Here is a 26,510-nt window from a genome sequence, read left to right as displayed (position 1 = left end):
TCTCTTTTTTTTTTTTTTTTTTTTTTTTAGTTTTACTTTTTATAAATTTAGTTATTTGGATAATTTAAAGAGATGCAAGGAGTAAAGATCGTATAAAACAGGACTTAATTTTTTTTTTTTTTATTAAAAAAGGGCTACCTGGTCTTTTAAATGTTACCATTGCTAATCGACGTCATTATTGTTGCTATTATTCTAGGTACCATCGTCGTTGGTACCATTGTTATTGTTATTATTACGATGTCTCCGTTCACAGATATGGTTTCGCCTGGTAGCATGGGTAGGGTTTGTAGGGTTATACTGCGTGCGACATTCACGCCCCCACCAGCAATCCTCACGTGCAGCTACTTGTGCTGGCAGTCTGTTGGAATCCAGATTCTTACGCCATTGGAAAAGGGGGCCATTTCGGAAAAAGTGTAGAGAGCATTCATGACAGATCTTATCTGCACTTGTAATTGCAGAGTTGCGCACTCGAGCATTGGGCTCGCTTGGGACCAAGTAGTGGAACATATTGCGATCCATACCTGCCTTAATTTCTTCCCACACATTTTGAGAGGTCAAGTTCTCTGCTGCCATGTAATCTAGAGCCACCCGCTCTTCATAGTGGTTCAAAAAACCGTAAATTGTACAATGTCCCTCAATTCTATCTTCTACACTTTTTAGGCCGCAGCCACAACTTGGAGTTTGACACATTTTGCCTATTTAGGATACAGATAATATGGAGCACAAATTAAGTAACATGCTGGGTAATCCTCGATGTCTATGATGAAAGCAACTTACATCGGAATTTATCTGCAACAGCATCTGGAACGGTTGCCGGGAGAGAAGGAATATGTCGTCTGCATTGTGGACATTGAGCATGTCCAGGCTGGATCTGGCGTCTAGCATAATAGTCAGCATAAGTCGCCTGGCCAGGTAAAGGGCCTAGTCGTACTGCATCAGGGCAAACATATCCCAGTGTGTTGGCTGAGTCACAGCATGGACAGCTGGGTGGAAGACCAAATCCAGGTGGAAGTAAGACAGGTTGTGCAGCCTCATCTTCATTCTCTTCGTCCTCTTCGTCCTCTTCATCATCATCACTGTGCCCATAGTCATATCGACGCCTTCTATCCGACCGTGCCCCTATAAGATCTGATACGTCGCTTTCTGCGCCATTGTCCTCATCATCTCGCTTCAGTTCCGGCCTAGATTCGATGAAGAGCTGGATCAAGTTGTTAAGCCTAAAGTCTTTCTTTGTCCTATTGACAACTTGTCGACAGGCTGGACAATTTGATGAGCTACACAAAAAATGTTCAATAAAAAACAAGGTGACGCACTTTGAGTAGGTGGTCCAATCTCGAGCACGACTAAATCAGACTGAGAAAACCTTTTTTTTACCTTCGGAACCAGGTTTTGCAGCACTTTTTGCAGAAGGCATGTAAACAGGGTTGCATTACAACAGGTTTATGCATGATTTCATAGCAGATGCCACATCCGAACTCCTTTTCAAATCCATCATTTGCATTGTTTTGATTAGCATTATCATTCTGAGTATATTTGCTTTCATCCTGGCCTCTGCCTTGTTCCTTTGAATCCTCCAGTTTTCGCTTCTTTTTGGTGTCTACCTCTAAAGAAGCTGATGTACTATCTAAGGTGCTAGCATCCAAATCTACATTTTTGCGCTTTGAATTTGCTTTTCTTTGGTCCATGAAGACAAATGTTGGACCATCCGCTGAGGACGAAGATACAAACATTTGCAAAGAAAAATATTACGTTAATTTTTTTGTTTTTAGATGCAACTGATGCCAACACTGTTTAATACTAGAGCCCTCCTCACTCACCTATGCTTTTATGGGGGCCAGGCTTGAAAGTGATGATATCGCGGTGAGTGATCTCGCATAATTCATCCTTAGGAATTTTTGTATCATTAACCCAGACACCATTTGTGGAGACATCCTTGATATAAACTACGGCTCCAGGGTCCGTCAACGATTCCAACAAGAGCTCACAATGGACTTTGGAAATAATTTTGTCTGCAAGTACTGCTCCTTCAGAGCATTTTGCTACAGAGATGAGGAAACAAAAAAAAAAATTTATCAATTTCCGGCTACGGTTTTTGAGCATATTTTTTCAGACAAAGCAAATGACACTTTTGTTCAAGTACAGATGTCTCGTCCCACAACAGTGGTGATCTGTTTGAGTTGGATATCGGGGATAGTGGAGTTGAGTGAGGCGAGGACAGCGTATGCTTGCGGGATGTGTCGTTCTTTTCCTTGTCCCTGCTGTATTGACTGTTCATTATCATGTTCTGGTAAATCGTCGAGAGTGTTCTCGAGCGTAAGAGTGGAATATTCAGTTGTATTGCTGTTAATGTCGCTACTCATGGTTGAGACTGCTCTAGTGTTTGTTTTCGAAAGAATAGGGTTCTTGTAGAGACTGATGGAATTTCTTTTAAAATGAGATGTTGTTGTTGTAATGAAGGATGAAAGATGACAGAAAGAAAAGGTGTCAACAGTGTCAGTGTTCATTTTTAATTTTTATGTTTTGCCACTGAAATTAAGTTTTACTCTTTCATCCAAACATGTTTTGTTTTGACAGCGCTTTTTTTATGTGGTGGCAATGAAAAGAGAGAACTCAGTTGTTGCATTACACATCTATTGTAGATATTCACCCCTAAGCATCGACCCAGAACTAAAGGACACTGAGCTATTGGGAGCATATCAAAGTCAAGATTATTTTAGGATTTCCACTTGATAGATCTCCAAGAGTTTGCGCGTCGCGGTATCCCTCTGTTGTCTAGGATGTGGCTGAGATCTGTTTATTCCTTTTGACTCCAATTTCACACACACTTCAACTCTTCACATTCATTCACTCTTACACACACATTTACATTATATTCACCCATATTCACACACTACGCTTCTTTTACATTGTTCTACCGCATCCCTTTTATACACATATACCCATATCTACCTACATTCATACCTCTCATTCCTCCCGGTTTACAGCCCACAACTCATTATAAAGAACATTATTAGAGTAATAAAAGTTAGGCGAGGGGTAAAAGGGACAATTTAACAAGAGAGACAAGGAAACAAAACAACCAAACGGGAGCAGGAACAGCGAGCCAGGCTACTCACGCTACACGATAACACAAAGTCATGTTACTCTCGTTGCTCAGAACGAGTTGGCGTGGAGCACATTATCTCGCCTTGTTAGCCCTACTCACCCTGGCTTTCGATGTCAGTAAGGATTGTGGACTTGAATACTCACTCTGGTTAGTCTCATGGTATATCGCCATGGTGTTCTTCCGGCGCATTGTCTCCAGGCGATCCATCAGAGTTGCGGTACTGTCATCTTTTTCTTCCCTTTGCTTTTTCTCTCACTCCTTAAAAATACAAAGGCATAAATACAAACCCATTACTGTACTCTTAGTTTTATCCACAGTGATGGTGGTGCTTGACTTTTTTTTTTTTTTTTTTTTTTTCTCCTTCCTGTTTGCTATACTTTAGATAAAGAGCGGTATTATGCTTGAGCCTTTGATCGTCGTCGGACTCTTATTCCTTGCAATGTTCAGATCAACCAAAGGTACATCGGGATCACATTGGTTCTGGGAGTCCATTATTAAAGGCTCAGATCCTGTCCTTACCATTCTCGAGGGCTTTGGCACTATCCTTATAATCCAAAAGTCCTCTCAACTCATTCGTCGTCTTGCAGCAAGAAGCGATGGGTATCAGGTAAAACAAAGGCTTTTTTTTCTCCCGCTTTGAATGTACTATTGAAAAACATGAGCTACCGTGTCAGCTACTAACCTTGTTCTTTTTATGTTGCCTTGTCACTGTTGCGAAATCAGATTGCGTTCTTAGTGCTATCTGCATCTGTTTATGTGATTTCTGGATTTGGGCTTTATCATCTCTATGCAGCTTCTTCTCCCGAACTCGTACCAAGCGTCAAATCAGCTTCTGTCATTGGGTGTTGCATGACCCTTACCATTGTCCTTTCCATCATTGCGCTTGTCTCTGGAAGAGGCGTCATTACAGATACAGCTTTTCTGGTAATAAGGCAATGCAGTACAATCTTTACACGGCTGTCTTTATTTCTTTTTGGAATCATGTTCATTCAATCTTTTTTTTTTTTTTTTTTTTTTTTTTCTCACAACACTATCTTAGTTTGCCTATATGGTCATGAGCATGTACATTGCAGCAAGGAACGAGGTTATTGAGAACGGACCTGTCAAGGCCGTCATGCCTCTTCACAGCGCGGTACAGTTCGGACCATTCTCTATTCCTTATCTTCGAAGGTAATTCTTTAAATGTGACTCGTCCTCAAGCGAGAGATTGACAATCGTAAATTTAATGTATATTGTACCTTATTACGTTGCTACAGCCTGACCTTACAGGATGCTGAACGGATCACAATCCAAGCAATGGTTCATCTCTCTCAACTTATGACAGTCTTGGTCCGTGCGCTTTCGCCCAATGTACTCATAAGTCTCCTCTACCGCATGGGTGTCCTTGTCGCTGTGTCCCATATTGCTCCAAGTTTGAATATCGGACAGGACGGACTTTCTGGATCATCGTCTTCGGCTAATGGCCATGGATATACCAGAAGCAGTAGAAGAAAATCAGATGTCTATGGTGATGATGATGATGATGATGACCTAGTCAGTATAGGGATGATGCCATTTTTAGCCAGCATGGCTAAACCTGTGCTGTTAATGACTCATACTCGCATTCTTTTGCAATACTTTGGGTACTTGAAACCGTCGTTGGCAATCTGGGGCTGGTTAAATAGCTTTTTAAGCCTTGCTCTATTTGCAGCTGAGTTGGTGCTGGCGCGAGATGATGCATGGGGGCATTATCGATCTGACTAGGAAGGGAAAATAAAGAAATCATTGAGAATTGGAGGTTGGGCTAGCGGGAAAGCCAGCAAACATTTGTATCATCATCGCATATATTGTTTCGTTTAGTTTGTTTTATTCTTTAATCAATAAAGATTATATTTCTGTCTTCTTTTATTTACTTCTATTTGCGTGTGGGCAAGCTCTGTTGGTCAAGGCTTGATGAGAAGTGGGGGAAGGCAAAATCTCTCTTTGCAAAAACCAATTCTATTAACACGTCCTCTTCTGTTTTTTCCTCGGTTGTGTTGTACAAATTAACCAATAATAATATAAAAAAAAAAACACCGCCTTTAGAATGTATCAACTGAAAGCTGTACAGCTATGAGCGATGTGAACAGTCCTCTCCACATTTTTTTTCTCTTTTCTGTACCCCCTGCCTCCTGCTCAGAATTACCCACAATTAAAATTATATTTCCTTTTTCCTTTTTTGTGATAACGGTTTGGATGTAAAAAAAAAGACACAGTCATTTCACTCTGTAATACCAATTCAGTCCAATCCATCTTCCTTCTATCTCCTTACATAGCATCCCTAAAACCCTCGCTCCTAGTTACTCATCTTATGCTCATATTTCCTTGAGTTGACGCGATAATTGCTGGATATTAGGTCTGTACGTGTATGTGTGAAGACATGGAAAAGAGAGAGAAAAAAAAGAGAGAGTGGAGAGCGTGCACATGTCTGTCTCACTCTCTACTTAGATCATCATGCCCTGTCCAATGCGACTGTCTGTTCCGTAAATACAAGAGCTCCATCGCTGGTCCCTATATTTACGGACCTCGTTCAATGGCGCACGAGTATATGAAGGAATCTCCATAGAGCGTCCATGCACAGGAACGTACTCGTTTTGAGTGTTGCCATTTGTGTTGCTAGAATTGTTATAGTTATTGTTGGTATGATGGGACTTTTGGTTCACCAAGGAAGAAGCTGCCGAGTTATGAAATGTATTGGGGTTCTGGAGTATAGAAGAAGAATCACGAGCAGTGGTAGGCGTCAATTCCATATCGATATCCATAGAAGAGGGGGCAATAAACACAGACGACTGAGTTGAGGGATCAGCATGGGTGGCTGTACTTGAGTTGAAGGTTGCAGTATTGGAAAAAGCTGGTGGGTTGCTTGTGTGAGGTTGAGGCCAGGCTTGTCCATTGGAAGTTGAATGGAGAGTCTGGTGACTAAATGTGGACCCGAATGGAGAGAATTGTTTGACCTGGTTCAGAGTACTGCATGCTCGCTTTCCATTTGGCTGTACAGGAAGAAGAAAAGGGGAGACAAACAAAAAGTTAGGTCAATAAAGGATGCAGTGGATGATCATGATCGGACCAATGATCCGCAAGGGTATTTTTCAACCTATACCTGAACTTCCTGATTTATCTCATCGTCATATTCGTTGGAGTCAATTTTACGTTTAATTGTACCAGCATCCAGATTCAACATGTTTCCTATAAGCAATCAAAAAGATGATCAGAATAAACATCTATACTGCATGTTGCCTTATCTTGACCTTCCATATACTAAAGCAAACCCTTAACAAGTTTTATCCCAATTACCTGTACCGTATTCGACGTAACTGGACCTGGTAGGATTCATAGTCGCAAGATTAAAGACAGATAAAAACGAGGGAAGACAAAGCCGGATACTATCGAATCATTAGTGTGAGAAAGATTAGGAAAAACAAATAATAAAATGAATGAAGAAGGTTAATAGCCATGCATGCATACAAATTTACATGTCGCTCTCTCTGTGAGCCACATTCTGGGCCCTTCAGATTCTTGTCTGGGTCCAGCTCCTGTATACCAACAAAAAAAAAAAAAAACTATTCCCCCAGATAAAAAGCTGATTTCTCTTCGAAATGCTATTCTCCTTGACTCTACTCTTTTTACTGTATTTCAAGAATCAGAAGTACACAAACACACAAAAAGGGCTCATATTTTTAAAATGAAGTCAATGCTCAAAAGCCTAACCCAACTTGGAAAAGGGGGAAGGGTATTTTCTGATCAATAGCTTCTCCACTACTGATACTATATGTAGACAATGTTGTTGTGGATGGCCATGTCCAGAGTCTAGGAACAGATGATCTGGCCAAGGGAGAAGTGAATTACTTACATTTATGTGCAATGGAAGTCAAGAGTATTTTTGAGATAATGGGTAAAGAAAGGCGGTCGTGTGTGTATAGATGTTGAGAGAGTACAGTCTAATGCCTTGGATGAAGGGACGAGACGATGGTGATGGGCTAAGCAGCAATTGAGTGAAATCGAAGAAATGTCAAGGTAAAGTGGAGGAGCAAAGAACAGAAGTGATGTAGTGATCAATTGGACTGTTGAGAGCAATTCAATGAAATAGAAGGGAGGGAAAAGGAAGGACGGATCAGAAGAAGAAGAGAAAGAGAGAAAGAGAGGGATGAAAGGATGAGGGAGAGAAAGAGGAAGGGGCTTTGGTTGGCAGAAGTGAAATGAATTGGACAGGGTAACAGACATTGTCTTATGCATAAATGCAGCCCAATGCAATTAGAGTAACATGTACGTGTACATGTCATAGATATATATGTGACGCTCTGTACGTATAGATGAGCAGAGTCCTCGATTGCCTTGGTCGCGTTATTGTATTCCTTAATTGCACATTACCAAATACAGTAGGGTGCAGGTTACAGCAAGCGACAGGAAAGAAGATAGAGAGAAAAAGACAGAAGGAGCATAGCAGCATAGGAACAAAGGAACAAAGGAGCATAGTGACATAGGAGCATAGTGACATAGGGGCATAGAATAGAGAGTATTATGTTATATAAATATGCATGTTTATTGTGATTGGCATTGGTAATGATCTAAACGCGAAACGCGTTGCATTGTAGTCGACAAACCACTGTTGTTAATGAAATCTTGTGTTCAACGGAAACAAAAAGGATGGCAAGAAAACGTGTGAGAGGAGAAACCATGGCTAATTATATAAATAAAAATAATCCAACGCATGGGCTCATCTTCCACACTGGCAGTTACAAACGCATAATATATAGATATTATATATATATATATATAAATATATATATATTTACATGTATTAATACACGTTCATGTTTCCGATTTTTAATGAAATGAGAGCGATCATCAGTAGTCCAGGCAGGTTTAATGTTTGATATGGATGTTGCAGTCCTTTTGTCTGTTTTTATTGTTTCGGTCGAGAAGGCGATGCAAGCATTCGATGATTTTGCCCTGTGCCACATGCATGCATGTGCAAAGATGTGGCACAGAGTGGAAAAAAAAAAAACAACCATGCATAGACACACACTCGTCTTTTTTCCCCACTTTACTCCTTGACTCATTTACATTAAGAAACACATACAACTCTTCTCCTTTATTGATTTTTTTTTTTTTTTTTTTTTTTTTTTTAATTCTTCCTCCTTCGCCCCCTTTCGCCCTCCTTCGCCCCTTCACGCTCATTCATTTAATTACATTCATTCGTCATTTGTTCATTGTTCATTTCGAACTGATCGTTATTTCTTGTCCATATTGCATTTGTTACTTCTATATTTCACTTATTCTAACTCTGTATCATACTCTTTCTACCACACAACATACACTTTTACGGGGTATGTCATAACCAATTGGTACAAGAATAATGTAGTGCACACCTTTTTCCCTGTACATACCATTCTTTCGTTTGTCTACAGTGCAACTCACATAGTACCGAAAGCAAGCAAGTAAATGGACAGGAAGGGAGCGAGAGTCTTATTAATCTTCACTGGCTCACTTCTTTACTCTTTCTTTCTTTCTTGAGGTTGATCGTAGTCAAGCTTTTTTTCATTTCTTTTTTTTTTTTTTTACTCCACTCTGGTATATGGTTATAGTTTATTCATTTACCTCGTGTGTCAGGATTATTTAAACAACCCCATTTTACACATTTCCCCTATGATATCTATGTCCATCCATGGATGACCTCCTCAATCTATCTACTTTCCCACTGCTAACATTTCTTCTTCTAATATTTCTTGTTTGTTTCCTGTTAACCTGGTTCAATCTCTGTTAGACCCACCTATTCAATTGAATGCACCATTGCATCCATCATTGCTGTGTCTCCTTCGAATGACATAAAATAAAAAGGAAGAATAAAAAAAAAAAATAAAAAAAATAAAGGTAAGTTTAATTCATTTCCCCGAGTTCGATGCTCAGAAGAATGCCATTTTATTTTATACTTATCCATGCCATGGTCTGGAGGCCCAGTCTCGTTCAATTGCCCTTGGTTTCCATCACCTTTCCCCTGTCTCTCACATCTTTCAAATAAACATGTAGCTGTCTTGCATCATCTCAGTATTGTACACACTTCATCATAATCATTGTTTTTTTACTTACTCTTTCTCTCTCTTATTCTTTACTCCACATTGACAGAATATTTGAGCACAGCAAGCAACATCAGGCTCTTTCTGTCTGCACTCCTTCCCTCCCTTCTTTTCCTTATAACCCAGAGCATAAATGTCCTGGATCCTCAAGAGCAAACGGCTCCAGTCGGCTAGCCATGGAGCCAACAACAACACAGGCAGCAGTGGTCTTCACAGTAACAGTATTTATAGCCAGAGTACCAACAACCTTAGCAGCAGTAGTCTCAATAGCAGCTCGGCATGCGAGTTTGGTAATAATAACAATCTCAGCAGCAGCGTCTCATTCAATAACACCGCCTCTGCGCAATCGCTTTCTTCACACCCGCACCATCTCGACGCAGGTGACGACATGGTTCGACAACTCAACACCCAAAAGACTTCATTCATGCGATGGGTCAATGTCCAACTCGCTAATGCTGCGGCCTCTGCAAATAATAATATTAATAATAATAAAAGTAACAATAGTAATAATACCAACCTTGGCACAAGTTCATCAACTAAATCCATCTCACCCTCAATATCAGCAACGACAACATCAACAATCAGCAACATCTATACACCGATGACTTCAATTGAACTTGACTTGCGGGATGGTAAGCGACTGGTAGCATTATTGGAGGAGGTCTCAAAAGAACCACTCAAACCCGAGCGAGGCAACATGCGGATTCACCAAATAGCCAATGTCTCTAAAGCGCTAAAGTTCCTGGAGGAGAGGACTGATGAGCCCCTGGGGTCGATCGGTACTGAAGACATTGTCGATGGCAAACTCAAGCTGACCCTTGGTCTACTCTGGATTATCATCTATCGATTTCAAATCCAGCAAATCGCCAACACTATGACTGACCTATACCCCTTTCTTGCCACGGAAGATATCCTTGTAAGTTGCTGATTCACTATATCCATTCACAATGTTATTATATATTTTAGGGATTACTACAGATAATGATGGTAATGTAATGGACTGTGGAAGTAGAGTAATGGGAGTGGCGAACCACAGAAGTCGCGCATGATGCGCCAAATGGGCATCTGAGTTGGAACATAAGAGTGGTCATGATATGGTATGCTGGTTTCTCTTCATACTACTCACGCGCATCTGCCAGTGAGACTTGCATGTGCGCCTGAAGTTACTACGATAACTGTTCTTGGCATGTGCATATTGTTTCTGTTGTCATGATGCGTCTGCGTTTCTGCTATGGTGTTGTTGTTATCCTCTCCTGCATGTGCAACGCTTCCACTTTCCTCTATCCTGTCCGTTGAAAGCATGCGAAAAAAAAAAAAAAAAAAACCACATGCAATACTTCCAGCTTTGCTTTGACCATCCAGAGGCAAATGTCTGTTTGATCACTAGGTGGAATATTGGATCATTAGTGCTTCTTCCCGTCCCGCTCGTGCAGCTTTGTTTGCACATTGAAGAAAAAAAAAAATGCATGATTGACTGATCTATTAATCTATCCATCTTCTATTTGTATATCTCTATTGTTTTTGTTATTGTTCATATTGTAATTTCAAATACATCCCGACTTGACTACGGTGGTGAATATTGATGGTAATGTTTCGATTGCATCCATGTGTTTCGTGGGTTGCAGGAAGGCGATGACGGCACCAAGGGCAAGAAGAAAGGAACTTCACAGCAAGTTGATGCTAAACAAGCACTTCTACGATGGGTCCGATACCAGCTCGAAGATTATTCAGATGTCATCCCGCCCATCCAAGATTTTCATAGATCTTGGCGGACAGGACTCGCCTTTGCAGCCTTGATCCATCGTCATGACCCCGAATTCCTTCCCCAATTTTATTCTTCAATCCTTCCTTTGCCATTTGAAACCAGCGACGAATGGCGTCAGACACTGACAACGGCATTCGAGGTTGGACTGGAAAAGATGAAAGTCCCTCGGCTACTGGAACCAGAAGATTTAGTTGATGTTGAAACACCAGACGAGCGATCGGTTATGACCTATGTGACCGAATACTACATCGTCATGTCTAAACACCAGATGGAGCAGGATCCAGCGGTGGCTGCAGAACTCCACAGGCTGCGGCTACAGGCTAAGGATGGACGTTTAGCCTTGGCGGGAGAGGACGAGCAAGCACGTCGATTCCGATTACAGGCCGAAGAGTCACGTCGGAAGCGGGAAGAGGAGGAAGAGCTTGAGCGCATCCGGTTGAAAAGAATGGAAATCGAAGGCTGGTCTGTTCGAGCTGCAGAGCGCGCAAGAGAGGAGGAGGAAGCTCTGCGGAAAAGGCGCGAAGAGGAAGAAGAGAGGCGCCTGCAACGAAAACTTCGTAGAGAACAGCATGAGCGCGAAAAGTCTCAGTTATTGCAACAACAGCAAGGTAGTGAGGCCGATCTTGGTTCTGGTGCCAATGCTGGCTCAGGTGTAGGCATGGACCATCCATCGTCAGATCACAGTAGACATGATGCCGACATACTATCAGCTTCCTCGGTATTATCCGATTCTGAGCGCGACCATTCTGACACAGAGACAGGAAAGGCTGATCCTGAAGAACAGGAGAAGAGACAGCGAGAGCTGGGAGAAAAACTGGCCGAGTACCACCAAGGCATTGGTGAGCTCACGGCCTGGGTTCGCGAGCAGGACACTGCATTCCCTCCATCTCCCGATATGACATCACTGTTGGACAGGGTCAGGGACTTGGAGCCACTTATGGAAACCATCAAAGTTGTAGAGGAAGAGCAGGCTATCAAAGAACACATCATGTCACATCTGCACGACGTGCGCGAGGAACTGCTTGAGTATGAAAATCCGGATCTGGCCCCAGAGCAGATTAGCGAAATGGACAAAAAGTGGTGGGAACTCGAAACAATTTGGACTTCACTCACCAATAAGGTTGTCAATGGAAAGGATACAGCAGAGGAGATCAAATGGATCATTGATTGCTCTCAAGAGATCGGTCGCGTCAATGGCGAGATCTCAAAATTCGAGGCGCAGTTAGAGGCATTTGCAGAGAAGCGTTCACATGAAACGCCTCAGGAGCGATGTGAAAAACATGTGCTTGAACAACAAGATGTCAGTCTATCATCCATTAGTTTCTTGCTCAAGACCTATGTCGATTTTTTGACCGCACTTATGGATCCAAAAGTCCACCACTACACTGCACCAGAGCACTTAACAGCTCTCAATAATGAGCTAACCACTGTGCGCTTGCCTCGATTGGGCATTGTTATCGAAAAAGCGCAGCAAAACCTAGCGAACGACCGCCTGCTGAGGAAGTTTTTTGATTCTTTTGTTCTCTCGGAGGCGTGGATTGGTGAAAGTGTGGAGTGGTTAGCGAACATTGAGGTCCCTATTTTTGTCACACATGACCAATGGAATGGGGCTACAACCGTCAAAGAGTATATAACAAGAGACGTCTCACAGGACCTTGACCTTGAGTACTATCAAGCCGAGATTGATGAACTTGAAGGCGAACTCAAGGATGAACAATCAGAGGTGACTATGTTCCGTTCTAGTGGGTTTGCAAAGCTAGATGAGCAAGCCAAGGCTGTGATGAAAAGCGTGGTTGAAACACAAGATGTGACAGCTGAAGAAACGACCAAGGCCGTGCAGAAGCTCATGAAAGGCGTGATGAGCAATCTAGAAAAGGTCGAGAAACTGCTACCCAAGGAGGCAGAACACTGTGCTTATGCTGCGCGCGTTCTGGATTATCTCTGGGAAGCCCGCACTACCCTGATGGAGCTTGAGCAAGCATCTACAGCCATCAACAAGTGGGAGATGAGGCAACCTGATTCAGAGATCGAAGTGTTTGTTATACAGGTGGAAGAGCAATTCAACACTTTGGACTTATCCATCACTAATGAACGGAGTCAACCCACTGTCCGCGAAGCAGTCCAGAACCGACATGCAGGCCTTACTTCTGTGGTCCGAAACCTGAGGACTTACTTTGAGCAAAAACAAGAAGCGATCAAAGGTGACCGAAAAATGAAAGAGTTCCTTGAGCTCACTCTGACCTGTCAAGCAACTTTGCAAAATTTCAAAACTAAACTTCAAGGCCCAGCACCCATGACTGGGTTTGGTTTGAACGACACAAAGCCTTTCGATGACTTTGCCACCATGGTGCTTTCTATTGGCAAGGCCATTGAAAATTTTGAAAAGAGTGAGCATGTAAGCCTTGTAGAGATGGGAGCACTTGTCACGACCATGTCTGCAACTTCAAGTCTGAAACAGGATTCGACTGTTATTCAGAACAAGCTTCAGAGCGTCAACAGATTACTGAAGGAGACCAAAGATTTAAGAGGGGACCGCGAACGCGATTCGGCCACAATGACAGGATGTCGCAAGCTGGCTGCCTCATTGGTCGCTCTCGATTCCGATTTAAATAAATTGCAGGCAGATTTTACAGCACTTGAGGACCTAGAACCTAGCCAACGTGATGATCTTATTGAGTTGGGCCATCGATCGAATCAGTTACGGAGCCAATATGTTCTTCTTGAGCAGGACAGTGTCTATTGTCACTTGGTCCAGGATCCATCCTGTTCAAAGCTCCTTGAGGACATTGCATCGCTTCAGATATCAATTCAGCAGACACAAGAGCGCCTTCAGAGTCGACTTGAATTGAAGCAACAATGGGATCTCGCCTGGGAAGCATTTTATAACTGTACTGACTCTTTGCAAGGATATCTCAATGACCAGGAGAGAGAAGTTATTGTTCGGGATATCTTTGCTCTAGATTCTCTTTCGCCTGATGAAGCTATTTGGAGAAAAACGGAGGATTATATCCATAGTGCCGAGGTGGCAAACGAAGAGACCTTGTCTAGACTCAAAGAATTTGAGACCACACGCCTGCCAGAATTGATAGATCTGCAAGGAGTTCTTAAGAAGGCAGTTGAGTCCGCTGGTGGACTTGAAAAGTTGGATGTAAACCGTGCAAGGCGGTCTCGGAAAGCAGAAGTTATACCTAAGAATTTGACGGAGCATCTAAACGACATTTATGCAATGAACGCTGATGACAAAAGCCTACTTGATACTTTGCGAAAGCGTCAGCTCTGGGCGCAACACTTCACGGAGTCCACAGCAGAAGTTGATGCACTGAAGGATTCCTGTTTAAGTAAGTATTAAAAAAAAAAAAAGAAAAAAAAAAAAAGTAGCATAATCGCCTAACTATTAATTATTCTACTATGGTCTATTGTTACCATCAATAGACGCCATTTGTGAGTACACCGCGATTCTGAAGCCGTGCGAGCGCAGCGGAGACACTGCAGGTACGAAGCGAAATATCAAAAGGATTCTATAATATACAAATTATTCACACTAATATTCTAATACCTCATCTGATTTCAAAAAAAAAAAAAAAAAAAAAAAGGCCTTGACCATACGGCTGCAGGACGGCTGCAGGAGCAAATCCAGTGCCTTGTTTCTCTTGCTTCTAAGGAGAAGGAAGCACGGTTTCACGAAGCTGTTAATGCGTTTACCTTACTGAAAGAATCAGTTGCTATATCCATGCCAAAGAGGGTTATGCCCAAATATCTGGAAGACGAGCTGATAGCATTCAAGGCTCAATACGACCGTCTCACTCTCCATCTGGAGCATGCTGGTCAGTTTGCAGAGCATGCTCTTCAAGTCGCCTCATACCTCGAGAAACATGATGAGCTTGACTTTAGGCTGAGCGCCATCGCCAACGAGCTCAGAGCTGAGCGAGAAGCCACGACTGAGGCGATTGTGCGAGCCATGAAAGCATGTGCGGATTTTGAAAAGCTTACTGAGGATCTCAAATGCATATTTTCCACCAGCCCACGACCATCAGATAAGACTCCTTCAACAGTGTCGCTAGCCCTAAAGGCATACAAGATTGATTTGGAGGTCTCGTTGAGGAACCGCCTTACCAACACGGAGAGCCTAAAGGACTCATTGGAGCCCCTTTTGGTTGATTACAAGAGCCTTCTTCGTTACCAGGATCGCTTGCGCGCCTACATTAAGGGTCTGGAAGGCCATAAGCAATGGCTAGACCCTGCAAATGAGAAGATACAGCGAGTGAATGAACGTATGCAAATGGTGTTCAAGTCTTGGCCCAATGAGGGTATGAATGCAAACGATGGCTTTCACATCCTCTCTTCTTCCGTCGATTCATCCAACAATCATAATGACAAAGGAGGCTTTGCAGACTTGGAGGCACAGCTCAAAGAGTTGAACGCATTGAAGACCGAGTTAGAGCAGGTTTTAGCTCTTGTTCGGGATAAAGAGCAGGATTTTCAAGTTTCCAAGGATACTATCAACCAAACGCTTCTGTCTGCTACAGCTCACTCAAGGCAGTTGCAAGTTGAGCTTAAAAATGCCATAGAGTTGATTGAGAGCAGAATCCAGTCCCTCAGATCAGACATACGTCACAAGTCTGATGAGCTTAAATGCCTTCAAAAACAAACAGCTTGGGAGCAGGAGCTGAAGGATGCGCAGGATTGGTGCCGAACGTTTGACATCGCTGTTGCAAATTTTGTAGAAGATCAAGCGCAATGGAAGGATGACAGAGCTAATACGGGCGTAGATGGCAGCAGTATCATGGATGGGTCTACAGAGTCTGCGGTTATTGAGGAATTACTTCGTCGCCTGGATGCCAAAGTTTTGGGGTTTGAAGGACAGTTGAAGGAGTTTGAGGATCAAATTAAGCCCAGCGTGGAAAAGACTTGGACAGATTTTTGCGGATCCTTGGTGTATCTTGACAGAGGAACCGTTCCTGGCGTGTTTGAAAATCAACAGGCTAGTCTTGGTAAAAAATACCAAGAGCTATGGTCCAAAATCATGTATAGTGCCGAGGTGGTAAAACAACGCAGAGTCCTCGAGCGTTTGAATGCCCGTATGAATGATCTTTCTCAATTAAAAGCAGATCTTGCTGCCATGGCCGTAACTAATATCAACGAAATTACTATTGATGGTGACAAGGGTAAGTGGATCACAAAATTGTTGTAAAAGGGCACCTGTAGTTGTTATATTTGCTCTAATCATTCTATTCTATTCTATTCTTTTTTTTTTTTTTTTTTTTTTTTTTTGCTTCAGGTATGCAAAAACTTGAAGCAAAGATTCGTGCATTAGGTGCGGAATTTGAAGCAGGCGTTGCTACACTCTGCTATCCAGTAGATGCCTCTAGCGATGAATCAAGGATGAGATTCGAAGATATTAACTCCCAGGTGCGTCGACACATCCAAGTCTGTCGGACCCGCCTCGAAAACTTTAATCAAACCCTCAACCAGGTTTTACACGACAGAGAGGTCATGAGGAAACAACAAAAGCTGGAGGCAATCCAACAGAGTCAGAATGAGGCCATCCATGTTAAAACCCAGTACCTGGAGGACGCCTCGAGCTTGGTGGAATGGGTAAATGAGGCTACGATATTAGTAGCAAGAGTTTTTTCAGGCGACGAGAGGGACGTTGATTCCTCTGAAGAAGGGAAACCAACAACATCAACAACAGGTTCTTTGGTAGAGGAGAAGAATGTGGACCATCTCCTATTCACGGCTGAAGAACTGTGTTCACGTTTTTCCCAAGAAGAGCTTAGAGAACGCAATATCAGATTGGAGAAGCTGTATCAAGGAGTCCACGAAAAGACGGAGCACAAGAAGGATATGCAGGTTCAATTCCTGGAATCCCATACTGCTGACAAGCAAGAGTCTGAACTGAAAGTACACTATGACAGAGTCCTGTCCCTATCTGAGCCTTTGGTAGCCGATAATGCGACATTCAGTAGCGAATCGTCCCTCTATGGACTTCAAGAAAACGTTAAACAAAATCGATCCACGATTGAACAGCTTGATCGTGACATCTCCTCAAAGTTTTATGAATTTGATGCTAAGGCAGAAGCCATGCTCGTTTCATTGGAACAGCAATCAAAAACCCTTGAGGCTGCTCTGGAAGAACGTATGCGGCTTGACGAAGAGGAACGCCTACGTGCCCTGCGAGCTATAGCAATAGGAAAGTTTGATTCCTTGAAGGTTGAGTTTTTGACATGGTCCGACAATCAAATCAAAGGACTGACTCAGCTCTGGGATTCCTATGGTTACATTGCCAAGAATGAGGGTACTCTAGATAATGCGGTCAAGACCTTGGAAACGGAGACAGAGCGTATTGGCAAGGAGCTTTCGAACCAAGAATCAGTTTATCACGAACTTAAGGACACACTAGACACTCTCTTTAGCAGCGAAGAGTATGTAGCCGATCATAAGCGGCATGCTGAAGCCATCGATTCCGCTTGGTCATCCCTCAAGGCTGATTCTAATGGCTATACTACGATCTTAAACCATATGTACCATTGGTTGGCGCTTCATAATGCCCTTTACCGCTTTAAGAAAGAGCTTAGTCACCTTGAACAGCGCGTTGAAGCATTGCCATCAATGGATTGGAATGCTTTCCTTACAGAAGAAGAAGCAGTCCGTCAGCGTATCATGGACCTTGAAAAGCAGGCTCACGAGATCATGGCTCGTGCTGATGAAGCCAACGCCATCAAATTTGGTGTAGACATACAGGCGAAACTCCATAAGGTCCTGAATGCTAACAAAGCCTATTTCGAAGAGCAATTATCCATGATTTCGGGTCATATGGAAACTGTAATAGAACGCATCAAGCTTGAAAAAGAGATTGCTCATGAAAAGGAGTCGGAGAGGTTACGTGTCCTGCGGGCTATTGCTGTCGAAGAATTTGAAGCATCCAAGCACAAGTTTTTGACGTGGTCCGATAATCAAATCAAAGGACTGACTCAGCTCTGGGATTCCTATGGTTACATTGCCAAGAATGAGGGTACTCTAGATAATGCGGTCAAGACCTTGGAAACGGAGACAGAGCGTATTGGCAAGGAGCTTTCGAACCAAGAATCAGTTTATCACGAACTTAAGGACACACTAGACACTCTCTTTAGCAGCGAAGAGTATGTAGCCGATCATAAGCGGCATGCTGAAGCCATCGATTCCGCTTGGTCATCCCTCAAGGCTGATTCTAATGGCTATACTACGATCTTAAACCATATGTACCATTGGTTGGCGCTTCATAATGCCCTTTACCGCTTTAAGAAAGAGCTTAGTCACCTTGAACAGCGCGTTGAAGCATTGCCATCAATGGATTGGAATGCTTTCCTTACAGAAGAAGAAGCAGTCCGTCAGCGTATCATGGACCTTGAAAAGCAGGCTCACGAGATCATGGCTCGTGCTGATGAAGCCAACGCCATCAAATTTGGTGTAGACATACAGGCGAAACTCCATAAGGTCCTGAATGCTAACAAAGCCTATTTCGAAGAGCAATTATCCATGATTTCGGGTCATATGGAAACTGTAATAGAACGCATCAAGCTTGAAAAAGAGATTGCTCATGAAAAGGAGTCGGAGAGGTTACGTGTCCTGCGGGCTATTGCTGTCGAAGAATTTGAAGCATCCAAGCACAAGTTTTTGACGTGGTCCGATAATCAAATCAAAGGACTGACTCAGCTCTGGGATTCCTATGGTTACATTGCCAAGAATGAGGGTACTCTAGATAATGCGGTCAAGACCTTGGAAACGGAGACAGAGCGTATTGGCAAGGAGCTTTCGAACCAAGAATCAGTTTATCACGAACTTAAGGACACACTAGACACTCTCTTTAGCAGCGAAGAGTATGTAGCCGATCATAAGCGGCATGCTGAAGCCATCGATTCCGCTTGGTCATCCCTCAAGGCTGATTCTAATGGCTATACTACGATCTTAAACCATATGAACCACTGGTTAGCCCTATATAATAACCTTGTTCGCTTCGAGAAAGAAGGGCTTGGGCGCCTCGATAGGCGCGTCGAAGCTCTGCGGTGGATGCACTGGGACGCTTTCCAGCCTGAAGAAGAAGCACTTCAGCAGTGTATTAAGGATGTAGAAGATCAGGCTCGTGATCTTTTAATTCGTGCTGATGAGGTCAATGCGATGGGGCTTGGTTCAAATATTCAAGCTGATCATCAAGCCATCCTTAATGCTAATAGAGTTTACTTTGAAGAGTATTTTAGCAAGATTCCAAATCGTATTAAGTCTGCTAAGGCTCAGATGGAGATAATCCACGAGACCGCCAAAGAAATTGCGCTCCATGCCAAGTTCCATGCTGATCTCGTCCGTGTTGAGACTGCCATTGCTCAACAGATTGATGCTGTCAAGGCTAGACTAGGAAGCTTGGAGCGATCAAGTTGTTTTGCGCTCAACAGTAGAGCACTAGAAGCTGTAGTTGTGGCTGCGAATGAAGTATGTATGGATGGCAAATACCAGTTTTCAGTTCTTCAAGAGGTAGAATATCCGGCTCTTGAACAGATGGCCTTTGATCTCGATATGCTTACGGTGCCGGAGCCAGCTGACGCTGATGGCAATATTTCTTCGATCCGGACCGGAGTTCAAGGATCAATGGAACGTATTCGTGATTCTCTAAAAAAGCTAGAGGTGTATATTGAGGAGGATTGTTTCGAGACTTTGCTTGCCGCCAAATTCTATACTCATTGCAAAGCTACAGAGGATATTCGACAGTGGATCACAGCCTGTCGTGAATCCATGGCACAGCTGGATCCGTTCCTGTCTAGCAGAAATGAAGACTTGGGTGACAAAGCGAAGCGTCAACAGACCAAGGACTGGAAGACCCACCATTTGGAGTCTTTAGAAAAGAAAATGAATGCGTTTGGTGGAACTGTCCAGCACTATGATGATCTCTCAAGCGACTTTATGCTTCTGCATCATCCCGACACGAGTGCCTTGGACCTCACTGATCAGGTTGCGGGAACTACTCAGGAAGAAGGAACTCCACCTATCTCGATGCGTGTAATTCTGCGTCAAACAGTACAAGAGCGCACGAAGCGTACTCGTGAAGACTGGGAGCTACTCAAGCAAGAATTCTTGGCCAAAACAGCTGCTCTAGACGAGATGAATTCTGAGGATGGAAATGCTAGTGAGGTCTCAGATTTGAACGGTACAGATTTAGGAGAGCATGGTCGTCGGGGGTCCTCAGCAGATAATGGCACCATCCCAGTTGTCAAGGCTAAAGCACTGAGCCGGTTTGGAAAGGAGATTCTGGAGGATATTACTAGGGTCTCGCGTGAAGTTCAAGAAATGTTTGACTATGTGCCTTCGTCACATTCAGCTCTGTCTTTGGCAATGGGATCTGATGGTACTTTGATAAAGTCCAAGGATGGTCAAGTCCGTCTAGAAATGATTGAAGCATATATTCGTGATGTTCTCCGGGCCAAAGTTGAACGGTTTGATGCAATGCTCTTGGCTGCAAACGAGCAGAATGAGCAAGAGCAAGCCTGTCTTGAAAATGGTAATACTTCAGACCAAGGCATTAGCACTCGTAGCCAAATGCGACACCATGAAAGAATGGTCGGTGTGGCCATGCAGCGTGGGCTCATAGCAGAGTCGATGAGTCGACTGGTAGAGTCTTGTAACCATCAACGTAAAGAGGTTGAGGAGACCGATCGAGTACGAGACGCTATGGGTCTGATCCATGAGGCCAGCATGCTCTGTGATGAGATGGCCAAGGCTCTTTCAACTGCTGATGGCCTCTTGACGCTGTCCACTACATGTGGTATGCCTACTAGCGTATCGCTGTATAGCTTACCTTCGACATCATCATCGTCTGTATCCGTTGCATCTATACATAATGCCAAATCACCGATCGCTAGTCCTCGGATGTCACCTGCAACGACTGTTTCTAGGGCTACCGCCATATCAAGAGAACGACGTGCTTCACGGGCAGCGAAGCGTCGATCCTTTTCGCTCTCATCCTTGAGTGAGGAGGATGCTCAGCAATGGGAAGCCAATTACTGTGGTCTGATGAAGGAGTTGGACAGATTCACACAAGATATTGAACAGCGTTTGGACGCGGTTTCAAACATGGCCGACCATCTAAATGATTGGCGTCTGGACGAGAACTATGGTATAACGACTGAGCACTGGCAAAGGCTTAAGAAGTCTGCTTTGGCCAAGAAGGAGGAGCTGGACCGTATTCGGGTAGGTCGGTCTGGTAGTAGTACTGCCAGTAATGAGTTGAACCAAGGATCAGGAGTCCATCCCCTCGATGGCCAGCTGTCGTTGTCGTCTCGACCCAGCGTGATGCAGCCCACTATCTCATCCAGCAATCGTGCCAAGACCAATTTAGGTACGCCTCTGGAACCTTCTTCATCTGGTCAACAATCATCTGAAAAAAAGCGTTTCTCGACCGGTAACATCGTGTCGCGTGGGCCACCTGTACCTCCCTCAACAGCTAGCGGTGGAAGTAGGTCTAGTACATCACGATCAACAACAAGCGGTCGAATGCGTTCGGGTACAGCACCGGGTCGAGCCACAGCCAGCCAAACAGACGTGAGCACGCCCAAGAAATACACAAATATTGGCGTCTCTCCAAGTCTGTCCAGCCTCCATGGCATGTCGGCTACGTTCTCACAAGAAACCAAGAGACGCCCTTCTGTCGTCCACAAAAATGACGAAGCGATGGCTTTGGTTCCCTCGCTTGCTCAGAACAATAATAGCAACGGTGGCAATTTAGATGTGCCAAATTCATCAACTACAAGTAAGCAACGGATGGTTTACAAACCTGACCTGGACAATGCATTGGATGTTGAAGTGGCACGTGTGGTAAATGCGAGCGGATTCTTGATGAAGGTTAAGAGGGTGAAGGATAGTCAAAGCCCTTACTTATCTGCAAGTGGCAACAGCACGGGTGCAAATACACCTGGTGGAGGGATGGCTAGAAGTCGATCTGACTCGGCTTCGAGTCTTGTATTGAGTGGGTTGTCTGATAATGGAGGGTATGAAGGAGGCACTGATGGCATAGATATTAGTAGTCCACGAGCTATGAAGGTGATCCGAGATCAGGGTCAAAATCGGTTGAATGTGTCAAAGCTTGAAAACAATGGTATTGATGAATACAATGGACAGGTGGGACGATATGTGTTTGGAGAGATTGAGCCCAAGGTTTGCTACTGCCGTATCCTGAGAAGTCGTAAGGTCATGGTCCGAATCGGAGGAGGATGGTGTGAATTGTCCAAGTAAGTGGCTGTTTGACATGTTTTATTGCTTATAAATGTTTATTATTTGGGTATATGGAGATTAAACTGAAATTATTATTGTTTTTTTTTTTATTTTTATTTTTTTATTTTTATAGATTCATGGAAGATCATGCGTCGCTTGAGCAGCGGAAAGCCAAAGCCAAATTGCTTTCAGCATCCAACTCGTCAGTCTCGATGTACCATTTTGGTGGTTCGGCCCCTGTTCTTAGTGGGACTGAGTCGGGTCCGGCGAACCACACGTCTGTTGGAGGATTGGATGGGTCGTCAGACAGTCTATCAGCTCACAGTCAAATGAGTGGCGGTGATATTGGTGGTGGCGGTAGTGGTGTCGAGAGCCATGAGGGCAGCAGCCATGTTCAAGAGACATCCAAGAGGAATAAGAAGGAAGTAGTTTATGCTATTCGGCCAAGTGATGATCTAGCGCTCAAGACGATCAAGTTTGTCAAGAATGGTGCTGGCGAGGGACTTGTTGCCATTTGAAAGAGAGCTTTATTTCTTGTTATTGACAATTCAACAAAGATAATTGGGCGATCAAGGACGCGTGAAATTAAAGAAAGGGCGAGCCATGCGGAGGGTTTTCTCTAAATGCATGCTGTCCATTTTATGTGCATGTCTCCCAAAATGACAGGGCGAAATAATTATACGTATTTATAAAAATAAAAATTATTATTGTTGAGCAATATCATCCACAAGCTCTTTCTCTTGCATGAAAAAAAAGCTTTATTTTTACATTTTTCTATTCGTAACTCTCATCATTTTTCATTCTTCCCTCTTTTCATTTATTCAATCACTCATTCCTTCTTTCATTCGTTCATTACATTCTTTCTTTTCATTTGATTTGATTTGATTTGATTTGATTTGATTTGATTTGATTTGATTTGATTTGATTTTTTTTTATATTTTTATTTTTTCCTTCTCTCTCTCTCTCTCTCTCTCTCTCTCTCTCTCTCTCTCTCTCTCTCTCTCTCTCTCTCTCTCTCTCTCTCTCTCTCTCTCTCTCTCTCTCTCTCTCTCTCTCTCTCTCTCTCTCTCTCTCTCTCTCTCTCTCTCTCTCTCTCTCATTAGCCTGACTCAAAGTTCGACCCAAAAGAAACACATTTGTTCCATTTATCTCTCTCTTTCTCTCTCTCTCTCTCTCTTTTTTTTTTTATTTTTTTTAAAAAACTTTTATAAATATAACATGGGTATCCCATTATCCAAGGCGATTGCAAAGATCTTTGGCAACAAAGAGATGCGTATTCTGATGCTCGGACTCGATGCTGCAGGAAAGACCAGTATGTGTTTTATTTATCATATCTGATATTTTTCACACACATACGTACATGCACCCTTTCTCGTTCTCGCTTTCTCTCTTTTACGATTCATAAAGCCAGGAACAACTACAGACAATTTATATTGCGATATATGTATTCATTATGGCGAGAGGACTGGATAAATGACCATTGTTTTCTTGATAGTCAACCATTCATTACTACTCCCAGTCTCTTTTTCATCCTTACGCTTTTGTAAAACATGTGTTTGCATACTGCTTGGTTTCCTTTGTGTTCATAAAGGTTTACATCAGGCCAATTGCCTCCAAGGCACAAAGTGGATGATGATCCTATCTCTGTGTTATAATTGACCTTTTGGTCTTTTTTTTTTTTTTTTTTTTTCCTCATTTCCTCCTTTTTTCTCGGCTTGCTCCCCTTTTTTTTCATACATGTATGCTCACATTGACCGACTGGGTCGATACCTCGACACAAAGCTTCGCTCTAAAAAATGAAGAAAGTGAGCAACAGAAAAACAGAAGGAATTGCTCTCAATCCGACAGTACTTTTCGGCTAACTGAGTTATCTTGTTCTTTTTCTGTACGGCCTATCGAGTCGGTCGTTGTTATTTTATTTGCTGATGTCCTACATTCACTCTTATTTGCATTTTAAAACTCGCGCTATGAAGGGGAATGACGGGGTTCATGGGAAAGCAATGCAGAGCAAACCAGAGCTTTTAAAAGACAGTATCTGACTTTTTTTTTGTTTTTTTTTTGTAAACTTAGCCATTCTGTATAAACTGAAGTTGAATCAGTCTGTTACAACTATTCCTACTGTTGGATTCAATGTCGAAACAGTGGTGTATAAGAACGTCAAGTTTAATGTCTGGGTAAGTTATCATGATTATGAAGAGCGGTATTGGATATTGACAGGTACCAGGAGAATGCATCCATTCAGACAAACAGCGCTTGAAAGAGAAGGGTTGTGTTTTTTAGATGACATAGCCTTTTCACCTTTTTTTCTGTCGAGAGAGGCTGTAATTTCTGCCATACAATGCCTGTATATTTGTGTGTGCCTGTGTGCCTGAAAGAAAGGAACAGCAAGGCTCGTTCTTACACAACATTCACAACACGCAACCCACGACGTGCAATTCTACAAAAACAACAAGCCTGGAAATGAAAAAAAAAAAAAAAAAAAAAAAAAAAAAAAAAAAAAAAAAGATCGTAATTATTATTACAGTGATTGTGAAGCGTTAAGGACAAAAAAGTTTCCTCCCGCGGGACAAAGACATCACACGCATTTATAGTGTCATTCATCGATCATTCTGTACGACAAACAATATCCGAAATATTGTAATGAGCTGATGAGCTGTTTACGATCGCCATGTCGCTTTCAATACAAAGGCTTTCTCACACGGCTGTAACACAAGCGACATACTGAAAAAAAAAAAAAAAAAAAAAAAAAAGCAGAATGACAAAGAGAGTTTTTTTTTTGTTACCATGCATAGTTTAATGGTGTAAGATGTTAATATGATTTCTTGGATGAATTATTTAGGATGTTGGCGGTCAGGACAAGATTCGACCATTGTGGCGCCACTATTACACAGGCACACAGGGATTGATCTTTGTGATCGATTCACAGGACAAGGATAGGATAGACGAAGCACGTCAGGAATTACACCGTATCATCTCAGATAGGGAAATGAAGGATTGTCTATTGCTCGTCTTTGCTAACAAGCAGGATCTTCCTGGAGGTGAGCCGTTGAACTCTGATCTTACAATATGATATTGCGTTGACAATTGTCCTACTGCATGATCCACTGACTTTTTTTTTTTTTTTTTTTGTGTATGTGCTATGTGTCTTACACTTGTAGCCATGACGCCTGCAGAAGTAACAGAACGTCTTCAATTGCATACTATGCGTGAGAGACCTTGGTATGTGCATCCGTCATGCGCCACGACGGGTGAAGGTCTATTTGAAGGCCTCAACTGGATGAGCCAGAATGTCAAGAGCAAGTAAAAAGAAAAAAGAAATAAAAGAAAAAGAAAAAAAATAATAATAATAATAATAACAATAATAATATATAAAAAAAAAAAAAAAAAAAAGAAAAAAAAAAAAAAAAAAAAAGAAAAAGAAAAAGAAAAAAGAGAGAGACCAAATGACGAGCGGTTTCGGTTGTTCAAAACAAGGACTTTGATCTGCAACGGACAGGAAGTTGAGATGTCAGAGGACAAAGTAAGGCAGTCAGGACCCTTCTCTTTGGAAGCATAAGCTAATGGAATCTCTCCTTCGCTCTTCTTTGATACCATTAAAACAAACCAAAGTTATTATCATCAACTACCAACGACAAAGGCAACTCATGTTATTACTAGGTTTAGTCTCTTTTGTTCTTACTCAATATATATATTATTACTACTATTATTATTATTATTACTAGTATTATTATTACATTTATAAATGTATGTTATTGCAATTGCTATTGCTATTGTCATTACTTTATATATGATATATATATATATATATATATATAACATTAACAGTGCTAGACTAAGAGCTTAATGAAAAAAAAAAAAAAAAAAAATCTGATTTGTTCTTGAAGTGGAATGAAAAGGAGCTTATTTGGATAATAATGTTCATCAAAGACCTGGCCACTGTTCTCTCCTCCGTAATGAATCCAAATGCTCACTGCACGTGCTCTCAAGAAGGAAGGTGGGAATAGAGTGGGGGGTCGATATAACCGAGTGTTCCCTGGTCTAGATTTTATTTGAGCAATAGAACATTTGGCATAACGATTCGCAAACAAAAAGACACCCGTATATACCAAGCATAGCATCACAATCATAAACATGGCGTATGGGCAGTCAAATATGCATTGCTTTCCTGCCTTACCTTATCAAACAACGTGGCCTCACTAGCTTTTTCTCTCTTTCTCTTTCTCTCTTTCTCTCTTTATCTCTCTCCTTTTTTTTTTTTTTTTTTTTTTTTTTTTTTTATTATCACAACAACAGCTCCTTCTCCTCCTTCTCT

At 42.4% G+C, this 26,510-nt stretch overlaps 6 protein-coding genes across 6 annotated transcripts; 4 read left to right on the top strand and 2 right to left on the bottom strand.

The window, feature by feature from the left end:
* Nucleotides 1-133: 133 nt before the first annotated feature.
* On the bottom strand, nt 134-2,472 carry BCR41DRAFT_355421 (hypothetical protein). The gene is made up of 5 exons (XM_022024473.1): nt 2,141-2,472; nt 1,818-2,039; nt 1,375-1,708; nt 778-1,274; nt 134-695 (listed from the first exon to the last, which is right to left on the bottom strand). The coding sequence occupies exons 1-5, from the start codon at nt 2,358-2,360 to the stop codon at nt 193-195; spliced, it is 1,776 nt and encodes a 591-aa protein (XP_021880395.1). The 5' UTR covers nt 2,361-2,472; the 3' UTR covers nt 134-192.
* Nucleotides 2,473-2,837: 365 nt separating this feature from the next.
* BCR41DRAFT_422833 (ICE2-domain-containing protein) lies at nt 2,838-4,983 on the top strand. The gene is made up of 5 exons (XM_022030211.1): nt 2,838-3,323; nt 3,489-3,713; nt 3,830-4,030; nt 4,146-4,276; nt 4,363-4,983. Exons 1-5 carry the CDS (start codon nt 3,138-3,140, stop codon nt 4,847-4,849), a joined length of 1,230 nt encoding a protein of 409 aa, XP_021880394.1. The 5' UTR covers nt 2,838-3,137; the 3' UTR covers nt 4,850-4,983.
* A 585-nt stretch (nt 4,984-5,568) lies between these two features.
* On the bottom strand, nt 5,569-6,458 carry BCR41DRAFT_397122 (hypothetical protein; the record flags this gene model as incomplete). The annotated part of the gene is made up of 3 exons (XM_022028867.1): nt 5,569-6,114; nt 6,225-6,310; nt 6,419-6,458. The coding sequence occupies 3 exons, from the start codon at nt 6,456-6,458 to the stop codon at nt 5,569-5,571; spliced, it is 672 nt and encodes a 223-aa protein (XP_021880393.1).
* A 3,437-nt stretch (nt 6,459-9,895) lies between these two features.
* BCR41DRAFT_292302 (calponin homology domain-containing protein) lies at nt 9,896-11,021 on the top strand (the record flags this gene model as incomplete). The annotated part of the gene is made up of 2 exons (XM_022020365.1): nt 9,896-10,114; nt 10,869-11,021. Coding segments are annotated over 2 exons (372 nt in total), but the record flags the coding sequence as incomplete, so codon positions are not given.
* A 1,892-nt stretch (nt 11,022-12,913) lies between these two features.
* BCR41DRAFT_355415 (hypothetical protein) lies at nt 12,914-22,913 on the top strand. Its single transcript, XM_022024472.1, has 6 exons — nt 12,914-14,301; nt 14,396-14,455; nt 14,557-16,128; nt 16,242-17,146; nt 17,864-22,215; nt 22,332-22,913. The coding sequence occupies exons 1-6, from the start codon at nt 12,927-12,929 to the stop codon at nt 22,714-22,716; spliced, it is 8,649 nt and encodes a 2,882-aa protein (XP_021880391.1). The 5' UTR covers nt 12,914-12,926; the 3' UTR covers nt 22,717-22,913.
* Nucleotides 22,914-23,348: 435 nt separating this feature from the next.
* Nucleotides 23,349-25,527, top strand: BCR41DRAFT_355414 (ADP-ribosylation factor family-domain-containing protein). Its single transcript, XM_022024471.1, has 4 exons — nt 23,349-23,510; nt 24,269-24,372; nt 25,038-25,236; nt 25,357-25,527. Exons 1-4 carry the CDS (start codon nt 23,417-23,419, stop codon nt 25,500-25,502), a joined length of 543 nt encoding a protein of 180 aa, XP_021880390.1. The 5' UTR covers nt 23,349-23,416; the 3' UTR covers nt 25,503-25,527.
* Nucleotides 25,528-26,510: the final 983 nt, after the last annotated feature.

Source organism: Lobosporangium transversale (genome assembly GCF_002105155.1).
Source record: "Lobosporangium transversale strain NRRL 3116 chromosome Unknown BCR41scaffold_23, whole genome shotgun sequence".
Taxonomy (NCBI): domain Eukaryota; kingdom Fungi; phylum Mortierellomycota; class Mortierellomycetes; order Mortierellales; family Mortierellaceae; genus Lobosporangium; species Lobosporangium transversale.
This window is presented reverse-complemented; position numbering and strand designations above follow the sequence as displayed.

Bases quoted from the DNA above. Each gene is read 5' to 3' on its own strand.
- BCR41DRAFT_355421 (XM_022024473.1), bottom strand. From the start codon at position 2,360: ATGAGTAGCGACATTAACAGCAATACAACTGAATATTCCACTCTTACG. The intron at 1,709-1,817 runs GTGAGTGAGGAG...CTTCGTCCTCAG, and splicing joins TGGCCCCCATAAAAGCATAG to CGGATGGTCCAACATTTGTC. The intron at 1,275-1,374 runs GTAAAAAAAAGG...TTTTTTGTGTAG, and splicing joins TGCAAAACCTGGTTCCGAAG to CTCATCAAATTGTCCAGCCT.
- BCR41DRAFT_355415 (XM_022024472.1), top strand. From the start codon at position 12,927: ATGGAGCTTGAGCAAGCATCTACAGCCATCAACAAGTGGGAGATGAGG. The intron at 14,456-14,556 runs GTACGAAGCGAA...AAAAAAAAAAAG, and splicing joins GCGCAGCGGAGACACTGCAG to GCCTTGACCATACGGCTGCA. The intron at 22,216-22,331 runs GTAAGTGGCTGT...TTATTTTTATAG, and splicing joins GGATGGTGTGAATTGTCCAA to ATTCATGGAAGATCATGCGT.
- BCR41DRAFT_422833 (XM_022030211.1), top strand. From the start codon at position 3,138: ATGTTACTCTCGTTGCTCAGAACGAGTTGGCGTGGAGCACATTATCTC. The intron at 3,324-3,488 runs GTACTGTCATCT...GCTATACTTTAG, and splicing joins GGCGATCCATCAGAGTTGCG to ATAAAGAGCGGTATTATGCT. The intron at 3,714-3,829 runs GTAAAACAAAGG...TTGCGAAATCAG, and splicing joins CAAGAAGCGATGGGTATCAG to ATTGCGTTCTTAGTGCTATC.
- BCR41DRAFT_355414 (XM_022024471.1), top strand. From the start codon at position 23,417: ATGGGTATCCCATTATCCAAGGCGATTGCAAAGATCTTTGGCAACAAA. The intron at 24,373-25,037 runs GTAAGTTATCAT...TGAATTATTTAG, and splicing joins ACGTCAAGTTTAATGTCTGG to GATGTTGGCGGTCAGGACAA. The intron at 25,237-25,356 runs GTGAGCCGTTGA...TTACACTTGTAG, and splicing joins CAAGCAGGATCTTCCTGGAG to CCATGACGCCTGCAGAAGTA.